The following is a 15,326-nucleotide window of genomic DNA, read 5'->3' as shown; positions in this document are numbered from 1 at the left end:
GTTTGATATAGCAACTAGCAATGTTCTGTACATAGTAGGTTAACAAGAAATGGTTTTAAGAGATAGAAGAGCATTTAAAGATTCCTGTAAGCTTCTCTAAGTAGCCCTCAACTCGCACTATTTTGTCTCCTTTTTATTTTTCTTCCCCTTTGTCTGAACATTAATGTCCCAACCCCATGGTGCTCTACAGAAAGGGCATTCATGTATTTGAAAAAAGAATTATGTGCTGGGAGAGGTTTGAGAGAAAGAGAACTGTGACAGTTAAAAAATATAAATATGACAACACCGAATATAGAACATATAAGGAAAAGAAGTAAAGGAATAATGAATGAAAATAAAATCATGTTTTAGTTCTTTCTTCTCATGTACAACCACACTGTTGACCTGGATGATTATGTGAGGGGAGAACTCTTTCCTTATAGGACAGTGCTAGACCTTATCTTAAGAGATCTGAAAATGATGATCTGAGGCTGCATCCAGCTTAGCCTCAAACCATAAATATTGACACTATGGCTAGCTTGTTGGCTTCCATATTGGAAGTGTCAGATACAGGAGGCAAGTGCATGTCAGATCCATTAATGTGCACAAAAAGAAGAAAAGTATCTATAAAGGGCAGAAATATTATTCTTTGGTCACCTAGGGCAGTGACAGCACCATCCAGTTATCAGTATCTTACAGAGCAACTCTTATTCTCCATTTCCATTCTCCATTACTTATTCCCAGACCAGGGGAGAGAGAAAAAGGGAGAAATAAAAGGCAAGAGAAGACTTAAGAAAACAAAAATGACATTTCCAGCCACTTTTCTTATTCTCCCTTCAGTATATTTTCTACGGCAAAGTGGTGCAAGGGATGAAGGAACACAGGAGAACCTCTATTAGAGATGTCAGGAATAGAAATTGGATTGTTCTTCCAAACTGTACTACACAACCATCTATTTTCATGACTAATCAAATTCATACAGCAAAACTGGGTGCTGAGATAACAGACTTAAACAAAAACCAGGACAGTCAAGTTTGACAGGGAGTTTCATCATGGCTATTCCTACAATATACAATGGAGAGGTTCCTCACTCCTGATTACCACTCTACTGAAGACCATGTGGGGGCTATTCAATGTTAAGGGACCATTTTTTTCATGTTTTCTTACTTCTCTGGCTTATTTGAAGCTACAACTGTAGTCACTCAATATTTAAAGGTAGCCAAGAAATGACATGCAGTATGAATTCTTTATTTGGAGGATAGTTATCAAGGCATCTCGTACTTTGCTAAAAAGCCGTAAGAGTAGTTATTAGGTCATCAGCAAACACTTTTTTCTTTTGAAAGAATTTTAATGTTTCACGGAATTGTCTCCCAAAAAAATCCTTCTAGTAATCTTGCCTGTTCAGCCCCTCACTGTAATTGGTGTCCTTACTGACAGAGGTATAAAGATTTGAGATATGGCTGTTAATTAAGTAGCACTGAATGAGTGGAATTTAATATAGAAAGGGGCAAGAATTAAGGAGTTAGCATTTATCTTCTGGAAAAAATTTATTTACTGAATAAAGCTAGAAATGGTTCAGTATAAATAACTATGTTAAATGGCTCGAAGGAAAGATTTTTATTTTTGTTTTATTCTGTCTGAGAAAGTTTTACTACTGTTAGCTTTTTTCCAATAACGAAAATGTTAAATATATTTATATGAAAATTTACAGCACAATTTTTCCAGTAAAGCACAAAGTAAGTCTATCTCATCTATTATTTATCATCTTTATTACTTACTGTACTCAGAAGAAACAATTCCTCTCTGAGAAGTTATATATGTATACATACATACATCTATCTGTCTATCCACATATCCATGTAAATATCTATCTATCTATCTATCTATCTATCTATCTATCTATCTATCTATCATCTATCTATCCACATATCCATGTAAATATATACACATACACCCACTCCCACAATTTTTCTGAAGAAAAAGTCATAAAACGTTGAGAAGATTTCAACTTAATTCTCACAGTCAATGTTTGCATTGTTTGAGAGAGGAATTTTTAGTTTCCCTAAATAGTAGACAGATACTATCTAAAGGAGACTGGATATATCAAAAAGCATTTAAAAGCAAGAGTTTATTCACATACATTCTTGGTCAATTTGAATGAACCACCAGAGTAAAGCTTATTGGGAGGACAGTTGACAAGGAAAATTTAGGTTTCCAAATTTAAAGTACATGTTAACCACACACTTTATTTAGAAAGCACTTATATATATCAGCTATGTTCTTTCTCTTTTAAATTAAAGCACCCATTTTATTGCATAACTACATTTAGAGGGTGATCGATTCCCCTCAATTAATTATTGACTCCTAAGTCTGAGACCTAGTAAATAATTTGATTTTCTTGCCCACATGCAGATGGGATTAATATCAATCATACAAAAGACAGATTTGTAAAAATATAGCTACTTAGCTATCATACATAAGAACAAAGGGAAAATACAAACTCTAGATACTTCTCACAGATTTTAGGAGAAAGAAAATCTCAATGTTACTCAATTATCACTGGTAGACCATATTTTTCTCCAATTCCCGAGGGAGAATTTGCATTTACATGACAAAGCAGAATAAAAGAAAATAAAGAAGATATTTACATCAAAGAAAAGCTGAGTGATACAACTTATAAAAGAATATCTCATTTGATAGTCCTGTCAATGGTTACTTGATAAGAATTTGAAGATCTCTAGCCTAAAAAGTATCTAAAACAAAACCAAAAGACCTGACTACATATAACTAGAAATCCTACATGAGGAAGCTCCCAGAATACTTCCCAAACACACACATCCACACACATCCATACACACACACACACACACACACACAGAGGCATAAATACTTTAACTGAAAATAAAGACCAAGGAATGAGAATGAGAAATATTAAGTGCTTCCTCTGCAATTATGTAATAATTAGTTTATTCTACCAGCTGGTGGCATATATCACTCATATAACTGTCCTTTACTGTTGTGTTCTATCTCTGCTTAATCAGGCGACACCAAAATCTACTAAAAAATCGCAATGCTGAGTGGATTTAAGGGGTCATAATAATACAGAAAGCACCAGAGACATTCTGTATCAGTGCTAGGCAGTTGAGAGGAACATGAAGAGTTAGAGAATAGCTAATATTACTCCTGTAGGCATTCTGGCTATTACAACTTAAAAAAGAAAACCCTCATTCTTGAAGTTTAGAGTATTTAGGATCCTAAATTAAATTTTCTCCAAAGTTATAGTTTACAAATGGTAACTAGGTTTCCAGACCAGCATAAATACCTCTACAGAAAACTCAGTTATAGAAAACTATGATTTCAAATATATCTTTTGTAATCAAAATATAATAAAATTTTTGTCTACCATCTGGTGGATTTAAAAGATGTCTCAGAAAAAATAAAAATAAAAATAAAAATAAAAATAAGAATAAAAGATGTTCCAGGCACTGGCTGGTGCTACACATATCCTGTTTTATATAATATCCAACAATCTTACTTGAGTTGCTGTTATCCTCTTTTACTGATGAGGAAACTGATGCTTAAAGTGGTTTAAGTAATTTGTTACAAGTCACATGGTCAGGAAGTCACCAAGTCTGCATTCAACCCTATGCCTGGTTTCACAGTCCGCTTTTAGTAAAATAGCTTGTTGCTCTACAAGACCCATCATAAAAAAGCTGTTGCGTGCTAGGAATGATGTGGTCTGGCAGACACAGAGTTTAGATGCAGAGATACCATAACATCTGGGCTACTGCAATATTTTGTAGGGAAATCAGGGCAGAATATTGCAAAATGGGTCCTGGCCAGATACACCAAAACGCGAGCTTTCGGTAACTATACAAAGCCAGATAATTACCATGCTATTGTGGGTATGGAAAATGCTTCCAAGTGTCAACTAACAACAACATGAACATAACTACTTCACTCCATCTGCTTATGAAAAGGCATTTCTTTGTTGGCTAATTGAATTTAAATTAAAAAAAGGGAAGAAGATATTACACTGGAAAAAAGAGGCATTTCTGTTGAACAATCAGTTCCAGCAATTAGAAATTGGAAAAAAATAAATAATTGCTTATATTACAACTGGTAATAAGGATTGGTGTGGATATTCTAAGTCAGGTGCTCATAAACTGGAGTTTAGCTCACTCTGAGTCCTGGCTATGTAGGTGAAGTTCCTACATTTCACACATGCCCACTGTTGGCAGTTCTGCAACCACTCGCCTCTATCTATCTGTTCTTCATCCTCCTCATCTTCTTCCTCTTGGTACCTCATACACTGACCTCAACAACTGTCTACTCTTATACCCCTTTGGTTTTTGAATGACTTTTTCCCCCCTGATTCTCAATCTCATCACAGCACTTAAACTGAGAATTCTTTGGACAATACCCTTCTGGCTTCAACTAAAGATCTCCATTCCCACCAATGCTTGAAAAAGAATATGAGTTTTCCTATTTGCATAGGAATAATTTTATTTATAAACAAATATAAGTTATGCCTTTCCTTTATGGAATATTGGATTTAATTCATTTATGGTAAAAAACAAAATTTACCTTTGGAAATCAGCAACCAACTTGACATCAGCTATGACCATCTTATGTTCAATAATCATGTGCTTCAGAAGTTTGTCTTGTTCATCCATAGGAAAATGTTCTTCACAGAAAATACAAGGCACAGATGGAGAACCTTCTAAAGCGGTGGTGCCACCTGGACTTTCTGGCAGGGAAAGCGGCTCCAGGATACAATCCTTACTGTCTGGGAGAGAGAAAAAGCAAAAGCAAAAGCGGGGAGGGAAAAAAAAAAAGCAAAAGGAAAAGCTGAAATCAACTCTTTAGGATCATTTCTCATCTCCTGCATTAAAAGGATTCTAATGATATTTACTTATTTCCAAAATGAAAAATACACAGTGTCAGAGAGCAGGATACTTTATTATCATTTTAAATAGATTCTGCAACCTAGAGGCAGGGAGTGTTGCAAAGCTGCTCAAACTCCCCATTTGCCGGCTTGAATGGGGGAAACCCATTTGTCAGAGCAGCTGTTCAAGCATTCTTGGACATTGGCCAATGGCAGCAATTCCGGGGGTACTTGTAGGGGGATGGCTGCAACATGCTGGGTTAAGGTTCTAAGGCCTGATTGTGACCTATGGTTGGTAGTCATCACACTATGGGAAGTAAATGGTATATACTGAGGCTCCAGATGATACCACGCCAGTGTTTAAGCTGCTTCCTGTTGCACCTGCAAACTCTTTTCCTGCTTCTGATTATTTGTCATGTGCAAGGAAGATAGCTCTCACACTGGGTTGACACAGCATGTGCTGGGTGGCCCAGGTGGCAGTTTTTAATGTTGATTTATGTCTACCATTTGCTTGTTACACAATTATATACCATAATTCAAGTCCTTGTGAAAAAGAGATGAATGTTCGATTACTAAACATACATGGTAAACATTTTTCCTGCCTAAACTTTCATTTTCCTAACATCACCTATGGTATCTATAAGAGTTGAGCTGTATAAGGTCTATAGGTCTGAATCCAGGTTTCAAATCATACCCAGTTGTGTCAGGAGCCCTCTTTAGTCTTTCAGGGGAGAAGGCTAGACCTGTCACCTTATGCAGTCTACTGAGTAGTTAGTAACTAGGCAACTATGGTAAGACATGTAGTATCTGAGGAAGGGTAGGGAATCTTCTTCATAAAGAAAGACAGCTATTCTGGGGTGTCTGGGTGGTGCAGTAGGTTAAGTGTTCACCTTTCGGTGTCAGCACAGGTCCAGATCTCTGGGTCATGATCTCAAGGTCGTAAGGTCAAGTCCCAAGTCTCAATCTGGGCTCAGTGTGGAGTCAGCTTAAGACTATCTCTCCCTATACCTCCAGCCCCTCCCCTCCATTGTCTCTTTTTCATTCTCTAAAATAAAATAAATAAATCTTAAAAAAAAAAAAAAAGACAGGTATTCCACAGAAAAGTCTTTGGAATTAGCTTCCTACTAACTTTATTTCTTGTTTTAATCTTACCTTACCTCATTTCTAAAGACCTTCTTAATTGCCTAGTTCATGCAATCAGTCACTGGGGTGCTGCTGACCATGGCCTCAACACTGGATAAGCATTCATTCACTCCACAAAAACCAGCTGAGTAGCTACTGAGTGCTAGTCTTTTCTGCTTAATGTTGCGTAACAGGGTCCTTATTATCAAGGCTAAGGTGCCTGCAACCTGCTTGACAGCACAAATAAATTGAAAGGATAAAGAGAGATAGAAAGTATAGGGTTTGTGGGAACATGGGGACAGGAGAGTCATGTAACTGAGCTGGAGTGAGAAAGTGTCCCAAAGGACATGTCCTCTAGTACATCGCTCATAATACTCTGCTCATATTAAAGTATGCTGAATTAAACTTTTATCTTAGTTCCATAAAATAAATTTATTTATTTATTTATTTATTTATTTATTTATTTATTTTTTAAAGATTTATTTATTTATTCATTCAGAGAGAGCGAAGAGAGAGGCAGAGACAGGCAGAGGGAGAAGCAGGCTCCATGTAGGGAGCCTGATGTGGGACTCGATCCTGGGTCTCTAGGATCACACCCGGGGCTGCAGGCAGCGCTAAACCGCTGCGCCACCGGGGCTGCCCCATAAAATTATTTAATACCAGAAAAGGTGAGATAGATTATATATGACAAGGGAGAGAATATTTAAAATACACAAGCACTTCTAGAAGCACTATTAACAAAAGTGATGTGTTATCAACTTTTACATTCATTAAATTATACAATGGAACCAAGGAATTCTATAGTTTTTCACTTGTAGGTTAAATTCTGTGGGAAATTCGAGATGCCTGGGTGGCTCAGCGGTTGAGCATCTGCCTTTGGCTCAGGGTGTGATCCCGAGGTCCCAGGATTGAGTCCCACTTCGGGCTCCCTGCATGGAGCCTGCTTTTCCCTCTGCCTGGGTCTCTGCCTCTCTCTCTCTCTGTATCTCTCATGAATAAATAAATAAAATCTTAAGAAAAAATTCTGTGGGAAATTAAACCCTCATGTTAAAAACAGGATGGGGGAAGAGAGGCAATACTCTTATGAATCTATATTTTACATTTACTAGAACAAAAGACAACATATATTCTAAGTAAAGGTACCTTTGGTAAACATTGCCTGCCATCTAGAAAATAACAGGTACTGTCCTACACTCTTCTCCCCAAATCTTTTTTTTTTTTTTTTTTTTTTTTTTTAAATTTTTTTTTTTTTAATTTATTTATGATAGACACACAGTGAGAGAGACAGGCAGAGACACAGGCAGAGGAAGAAGCAGGCTCCGTGCACCAGGAGCCTGACGTGGGATTCGATCCTGGGTCTCCAGGATCACGCCCTGGGCCAAAGGCAGGCGCTAAACCGCTGCGCCACCCAGGGATCCCTCTTCTCCCCAAATCTGAATGATGTATGTATCTGAATTCATTTTTCCTGACTTCAAAAAAAAAAAAAACAAAAAACAAAAAAACAGTATTAGCCATCACCAATAGCAAGAACAAACATTACTAGGTATTTGATATTTGTAAATTACCAGCAAAGGGCTTCAAGGCACTTGCTCAATCACAGCTACCTTTCCCAGTTAGTACTATTACTAAGAGAAAGTCTTCCAGATGAGACTGCTGAGACTTAGGAAAGTTAAATCAAGGGGCCTAAATAAGTAAGTTAAGCCTAAGTTCAAATACTACATTATTCTGCCTCCAGTTCCAAAAGGTATTTCCCCAAATGTGTTTTTCTTTAATGTGTCGATTCGGTACTATTTTGAATTCCTATGTATTTACAAGCCACACTTAATTTCTGTGTAATCTGCCCTGATTACAGAGTCCTGAAGTCTCCCTGGTACTACTTTCACCAAAAAAACTCAGTAGTCCACATCCTCCAAGAGCCACTGGGTACAGTTGGTCTCTGTCATTGTCGGTATGCTTTTCTGGGGTTTCTTTTTTTTTGTTTTAATTTATTTATGATAGTCATACAGAGAGAGAAAGAGAGAGAGGCAGAGACACAGGCAGAGGGAGAAGCAGGCTTCATGCACCGGGAGCCTGACGTAGGATTCGATCCCGGGTCTCCAGGATCGCGCCCTGGGCCAAAGGCAGGCGCTAAACCGCTGTGCCACCCAGGGATCCCCTTTTCTGGGGTTTCACTACAAACTCTCTAATATTCTGTGGTTCATTTCTCCTCCTTTTTGTATGTTCAATGCACAGTTCTCTTTCTTCAAATTATTCCTAAGAGAATGAAACTAAATGTTCACACACACTAGAACCAAACCCTTATGGTTACGGTAAAGGCATACAGGAACAAAATCATAACTATACAAATTTCATGTATGAGGAACTTGTGGTTTAGGGGGTACTAAGTTGTTTTGGGAACTCAAGGTACTATGTAATCCAGAAAAAATTTTTTGAAGATATTTATTTGAGAGAGGGAGATAGCGAGTGTGTGTACAGGGAGGAGGGGCAGAGAGGGAGAGAGAAACTTTAAGCAGACTCCATGCTGAAAGTGGAGCCCCACCTGGGGCTTGATATCATGACCCTGAGGTTATGACCTGAGCCAACACCAAGACTTGGATGCTCAACCAAATGAGCCACCCAGGCACTCCCAGAAAAATAGAAATGTTAATAGAACATTTTGGACAAGATTTTAGTGTTCTCTCTGACTCCTTAATCATTTAGCATCACGTTCAAATTTACAACAGCATTGATCAAAATAAGTAATTTACCTATTTGTTTTTCTTTCCCCACTTCAGACTTTTAATTCCTGGATGGCCAGATGAGTCCTGGTTGTCTTTATTTACCTGGTATGTACACTAGGTTACTGCACCATGGCTGTCACCACCACTGTGGGTTCATTTTGTGCTAGACACTGTTAAGCACTTTATATGTTCAGTATTAACTTTATATGTATAGTATTAATCCAATCAGTCCTCACAATAACCCTCGGACAGAGATTCCATTTCCTTCACTACTTGACAGTTGAGGAAACCAAGACACTGAGAGGCTAAATGCCTTGCTCTAGACAGCTAGTAAATGGTGGAGCCAGGATCTTAATCCAAGTCTGGCTTAAGCCTTAGCACTCTTACCCTATACATTAACACTGAGGCAGTCAGTAGAGCCACTCCTATATTTGAACCGATATAGGGAGAGTAGATTAGAAAGAGGCAAGTCTCAAGATGATGAGATTGGCCAGTTGGGAGATTACTGCAGCATCCAGGATGAAGGCAGGAATGTTAGTAGCACTTAGAGGTGACAGAGGAGAAGCTGCAGAGATTGAATTGATAGTTCCCTGATTACTGGCTGGCCACAGGGAGTGAAGACGACGAATAGGATGCCTTCAGAGTTTCTGGCTGGGGAGGCAGTATAAATGAGGGGTACCAGTCACCAATCTAGGAATGTATGTAGAGAAGCAGGTTTTTTGTTCTGGAGGAATGGATAATGAGTTAAGCTTTAGATGAGTGCAGATGATCGGCTCCAAAGTTAGATATTCCTGGCATGGCTGCTGGACAAGGGCAGCAGTGACTAGTCTCATGTGATGCGTTAGTGTTATTTTCTTGGTTTCCAGCACCCTTCCACCCACTCCTCTTGAAGGCTTGACTCACTCCATCTCTGCATGTCCAATAATAGTAAATATATCTGTTGTAATAAGTGTCTCTAGGGTAGTATGGGAACTCCTCAAGGTTAAGGACTAAATCTTATTTTCCTATCTCTGGTATAGACTATAGAGTGCTTGAAACATAGATGGTATTTTATAATTGCCTAAAAGAATGAATAAGATCAGAGATACTCAAAACTGGAGTTGTACCTTTAACTCAGGTTCTAGTTAAGCCTTATTTCAGGAAACACCTGTGGCTGTCTATCTTTAGGGGAACTTTCTCTAACCCAGAATGAGAGTAGTCTAGAATAATTATATCCAGATCTTTAGGTCTATGGGCCTTGGTATAATGAGCCCACTGATAATAAAGAATGATGTAAAAATTACACTACATTCTAAGATAAAAAAGTATTATTGAGAATAATAGAAGTATGTTATGTTTAATTAGGAATTTCTAAGTTCTTTTACAATTTTTCATGCATTCTGTCCAGTAGACAGAGACAAGTGGCATTTGGAACGCAGAGTAAATTATACCACTCCATCAGAGGATGTTTTTATGGGAAAGGCATGCATCTCAAGGATGTATTTTACTTTAGAGCAGTGGTTTCCAAATCTGTTTGCATTTCATCACTTGGAGGGCTTTTTAAAAGTAATGATTTCAAGACTTTATTATAGACTTTGCCAAGCAGTTGTCCCTAGACTGAAGTTTTGGGATCAATGGTTCAAAGGATGATTCCACATGACTGTGGACATTTTGATTATACATGAGAGTATGGGTATCTTGAACACATGGACGTCTGTAAACAAGGAACAGGGCCTGTGACAAAGCTTACCTGGCACTGTATTCTGTCCTATGGAGAGAGCTTCTCAAATATTAAGCACTGGGTCAGTAGAGATAATTCAGTAAGATAATGTCTAACACATTGTTTATTTCTAGCTGCCACTATAAGAATCATAGCTACAACTTACCACATGGTAAAAATAAATAAATAAATAAATAAATAAATAAATAAATAAATAAATAAATAAATAAATACAGAATTCTTTGCTAAAGGGACCTTGAACTCAAAAAGGCAAAAGGAAATAAACTATATCTAGCTCCTTTCAGCAAAGAGGCAAAGCATCTTGGAAAGTCTGCTTTGGCCCCAAATCTGCTTCACACATTTGTTATAAATTAACAACAACAAATTATCTGCTCTAGTTCTCACTTTGAACAGCAACTCTGTTCAAATGAACTGTAAAAAAATACCATCCCAAGAGAGCTGAATTTTTGAGGAGATCCTATACTGATTGTGAACAATTTTATTGACTCTGGGTAAGATCCCAAAGGGCCAAATTATTATTCTAGAGTCATGCTTCTCAAAGTTTTAATGTGCTTATAATTCACCTGGAGGCTTTGTTAAAATGCAGATCCTGAATCAGGAGGTCTGGTGGCCAGGGAAACATGCCAATCTAATCTCCTGCTGCTAGGAGCATAATTGAAAGATAGTCTCAGGTGCTGTGCTCTGAAATCCTACTTGCACTGAAGCCAAGCTTCCACAGGCTGCTCTCAGTAAATGATTAGAGGCAGCAGAAATAGGAAATCAGCCTTGTTCGAGTGAGCCATGGAATTTCACTGACATGTGACATTGGCTGGAGGATTCCCATCAGCTTGTCAGAAACTTACTTACAACTGTGCCATAGTCTGACATTCTACTCCACCACCCTTCCTTCCCTCTCCTTCACAGGGGTCAGACCTACATTGGTACCTCCTCCAGCACTCAGCACTCTCTCCTTTTTCCCTCCTCTGGTATCTTCCCCTCAAAATCTCTTACACTTCAAATCTCATCTTGGTGTGTGCTTCTTGAAGGACATGAATTAACAGAGTAGGTCTAGGAGGTAAAAAGGCCTGAAATTCTGCATGTCAGAGTTCCCAGAAGATGTCAGTCTGCTCATCCACAATCATGTTTTAGTAGTAAGGTTCTATCTAGGAACAAAACCAGTCATGAATTCATAATACCTCGATGTGCTAAAATGACAACCCTAGACTTTACCGTGTATCATTCCTGCCAAGTAGATAAAAGCTGCTGGTGCTTTGAAGGAAAAATAAGCAGCTTCTGAAGTTTCTGTCCCCCTTAAGTCAAATGAGAAAATAAAAGCCCATATCAACAAATAATTGATGAAAAGTTTTTCAGTATTCCTTCATGAGGAACTACAGAACACGTGACCCATAAGTTCCCCTTTAAGTACCCACACTTTGCTTTGCAAACTACCATCACACTGCTAAAACTTTGAAAAAAAAAAAAAGCAGTAATTTGGTGATATAGTAAACCCAGATCAAATAAGTTTAGTTGCTATTCCTATCACACTCTGATAATCTAATTGATAATCATAAAATTTGGAATATAAAGATGGGCAGGGTATTTTTGTTTATTTTTGTAGTTTTAACTTAGAAAATGTGTAAACAAACTCCTAATTTCCAAAGCAAACATTTCCTTTACGTATGTTCTTTATTTACATTAGTGTCATTTATTTGATGATAGCTTGTTTTAGTATTTTATCAAGACTGGATGATATTTTCAGGCTTTTTCTCTAAGCTTTTAATTCAATAAACATCATCCTTTTCCATAAGACTCCAATGCCAACTCAATCTCATTTATTATGTCTTAGTTTTATTGTGAAAGTTAAACTCCAAGAAGGTAACTTTCTTTCTAAGTTAAGGGTACTTCTCTCTTAACTTAAAAAAAAAAATCTACTTCCTGAATAAGTTAGTTCCTTAATTTTTCTCTCTCTTTTTGTTAGTTCCTTAATTTTTAAGTGTGTGCTCCATATACATGCATTTGAAAAAAATGGAGAAGACTGGGTCTGGTCTTTTTAACCACAATCTATCTCTAAAGCTCAGAGTAAGAATGTAAGACCCTTATTTAACTACTTTTGGGCTAATAATTCATTTTGTAAATTACTGAGGCCTAATATTAAAAGGATTGATTTACTGTACAACTACTATGAGTAGGGGAATATGGGCAAGGAGGAAATAAGCTTAAGTGGGCGTTTTTATACATCTTGACACTATACTGCTGATGAGGCTGTGCTGAATTAGTACACTCAACTATAGATGGCAGGTTTGCCACGGCCTTTGGTGTGGAAATAGTTATAAACACATTCAACCCTTAAACCTAATAAACGTGTGCTTAGAAATTTAAGGAATGAATTTAACACAAGTGAAAAGCTATGAAAACTTTATTACAACATCCCCTATAAAGCAAAGTAATAGATACAACCTAAGTGTCATGCAAATCAAAATCAGTTCTTTAATATATGGCAGGGGTGCCTGGTGGCTCAGTCAGTTAAGCATCTGAAGTCAGATGTTTAACATCTATGTTTAACTAACTTTCCTCTATCCCTCCCCCGGCTTGTGCTTTCTCACTCTTAAAAGATTTTTTAAATTTATTTATCTGAAAGAGAAAAAAAGCAAGTGAGAAAGTGAGCATAAGTGGGACAGGGGGTACAGGGAGAAGGGGAGGGAGAAGTAGACTCCCCACTGAGCTGGGGAGCCCAATGCACGGCTCCATCCCAGGACTCTGGAATCACAACCTGAGCCGAAGGCAGATGCTTAACTGACTAAGCCACCCAGGTGCCCCTTTCTGTCTCTCTACCAAATAAATAAACAAAACCTAAAAAAACCCAAAACAAACCAAAAAAAAAAAAAAAAAAAACCCCACATACAAGTACAGGGCTTGAAAGAAACATACAAAAAGAAAATCAGAGACTATGAATGCATTCATTTACCCCCAATTTTCTTTAACACTAAAATTTATTTTTAAAGAGAGAGAGAGCGCACAAGAGCACACTCGCGCTTGCATGCAGGGGAGGAGGGGGGGGCAGGAGAGGGAGAATCTCAGGCAGGCTCCACACAGCACAGGGCCCAACATGCAGCTTGTTCTCACAATCCTGAGATCATATACTGAACAGAAATCAAGAGTTGGATGCTTAACTGACTAAGCCACCCAGGTGCCCTAACACTGAAAATTTTTCTAAAGATTTTATTTATTTATTCATGAGAGACACAGAGGGGCAGAGACATAGAGGGAGAAGTAGGCTCCAAGCAGGGACTCGATGTGGGACTCAATCCCAGGACCAGCTTCATGCTCTGAGCTGAATGCAGATGCTCAACTGCTGAGCTACCCGGGCATCCCACACTGAAAAATTTCTGCAAGTTATCTGATGAGTTTCTCAATGTGATTGTGAAAGATGAAATTAAGAGAAAAAAATAAAGCAAGTATAATTTTTATTTGGCCATTTTGTTAAGTCTTGACATTTAAGATGAAAAATTTCTATTAAATTTACCATTTTAAACTCAAGTGCTTACTATGCCAAAAGTATATGCTAGACACTATCAGAGCTGCAACAATTATTAATGTAAAATCCCTATCCTGAAGAAGTTGCTAGAGGAAAATATGAGACAACTGTACAAGTAATTATAATACTAGTCAATATATGAAAAGTTCATCATATAAATCAAGAGTTAAGGGATAGGAAGGGAAGAAAGAACACAAACCAGGAGATATAAAGCAAAATCTTCATAGAGGAAGAAATGGTAAAGAATTGAAATGGTAAAGAAATGGTAAATTTGAAATGGTAAAGAATTCCAGCAAGTATATATACAGGCAGTTAAAAAGTTAAAATAGTCCAATTGGTGCTACAGTCTAAGTAAGAAAAGGCTAAAGAAGATGTGGTTTATGTATACAATGGAATATTACTCAGCCATTAGAAACGACAAATACCCACCATTTGCTTCAACGTGGATGGAACTGGAGGGTATTATGCTGAGTGAAGTAAATCAATTGGAGAAGGACAAACATTATATGGTCTCATTCATTTGGGGAATATAAATAGTGAAAGGGAATATAAGGGAAGGGAGAAGAAATGTGTGGGAAATATCAGAAAGGGAGACAGAACATAAAGACTCCTAACTCTGGGAAACGAACTAAGGGTGGTGGAAAGGGAGGAGGGCGGGGGGGTGGGGGTGAATGGGTGATTGGGTGATGGGCACTGAGGGGGGCACTTGACGGGATGAGCACTGGGTGTTATTCTGTATGTTGGTAAATTGAACACCAATAAAAAAAAATTTATTATAAAAAAAAAGAAAAGGCTGCAAGGGTAGAGGGGTTACATAATGATGGCTCTTAATGCTAGCTCAAAGATTTATATTTAATTTGGAAGTTGCAAGTAGATTCAGAAGGTCTTTAATTAAGGAAGTAACGTAACATATTAGGTCACAAAATAAGTCCTAACAAAATGAAAACACAACAAACTTTGGGGATGCAACAAAAAACATAATAGGGAAGCTTATAGTGTGGTAAGTGCTTATGTTAAAAAGAAGAAAGATTGGGATGCCTGGGTGGCTCAGCCTCTGCCTTTGGCTCAGGTCTTGATTCTGGGGTCCCGGGATTGAGTCCTGCATTGGGTTCCCTGCATGGAGCCTACTTCTTCCTCTGCCTCTCTCTCTGTGTGTCTCTCATGAATAACTAAAATCTTAAAAAAGAAAATTAAAAAAAAAAAAAAGAAGAAGAAGAAAGATCTCGGGATGCCTGGGTGGCTCAGTGGTTAAGCATCTACCTTCGGCTCAGGGCGTGATCCCAGGGTCCTGGAATTGGATCCTGCATTGGGCTCCTGCAGGGAGCCTGCTTCTCCCTCTGACTATGTCTCTGCCTCTTTCTGTGCGTCTCTCATGAATAAATA

The 15,326-nt window shown here is 37.9% G+C and overlaps 1 protein-coding gene across 3 annotated transcripts in view; it reads right to left on the bottom strand.

Moving 5' to 3' along the window:
* The window catches only part of ZNF277 (zinc finger protein 277), a 108,847-nt gene that overhangs the window by 44,888 nt on the left and 48,633 nt on the right, over nt 1-15,326 (bottom strand). For 2 of the 3 annotated variants that reach the window (XM_049093433.1, XM_025464676.3), the window contains exon 2: nt 4,567-4,768. In XM_049093433.1, coding sequence (XP_048949390.1) covers nt 4,567-4,768 — 202 coding nt within the window. The remainder of the gene's footprint in view (nt 1-4,566; nt 4,769-15,326) is intronic. The other variant, XM_049093434.1, reaches the window with a different exon arrangement.

This window comes from Canis lupus, chromosome 14 (genome assembly GCF_003254725.2).
Source record: "Canis lupus dingo isolate Sandy chromosome 14, ASM325472v2, whole genome shotgun sequence".
Taxonomy (NCBI): Eukaryota; Metazoa; Chordata; class Mammalia; order Carnivora; family Canidae; genus Canis; species Canis lupus.
This window is presented reverse-complemented; position numbering and strand designations above follow the sequence as displayed.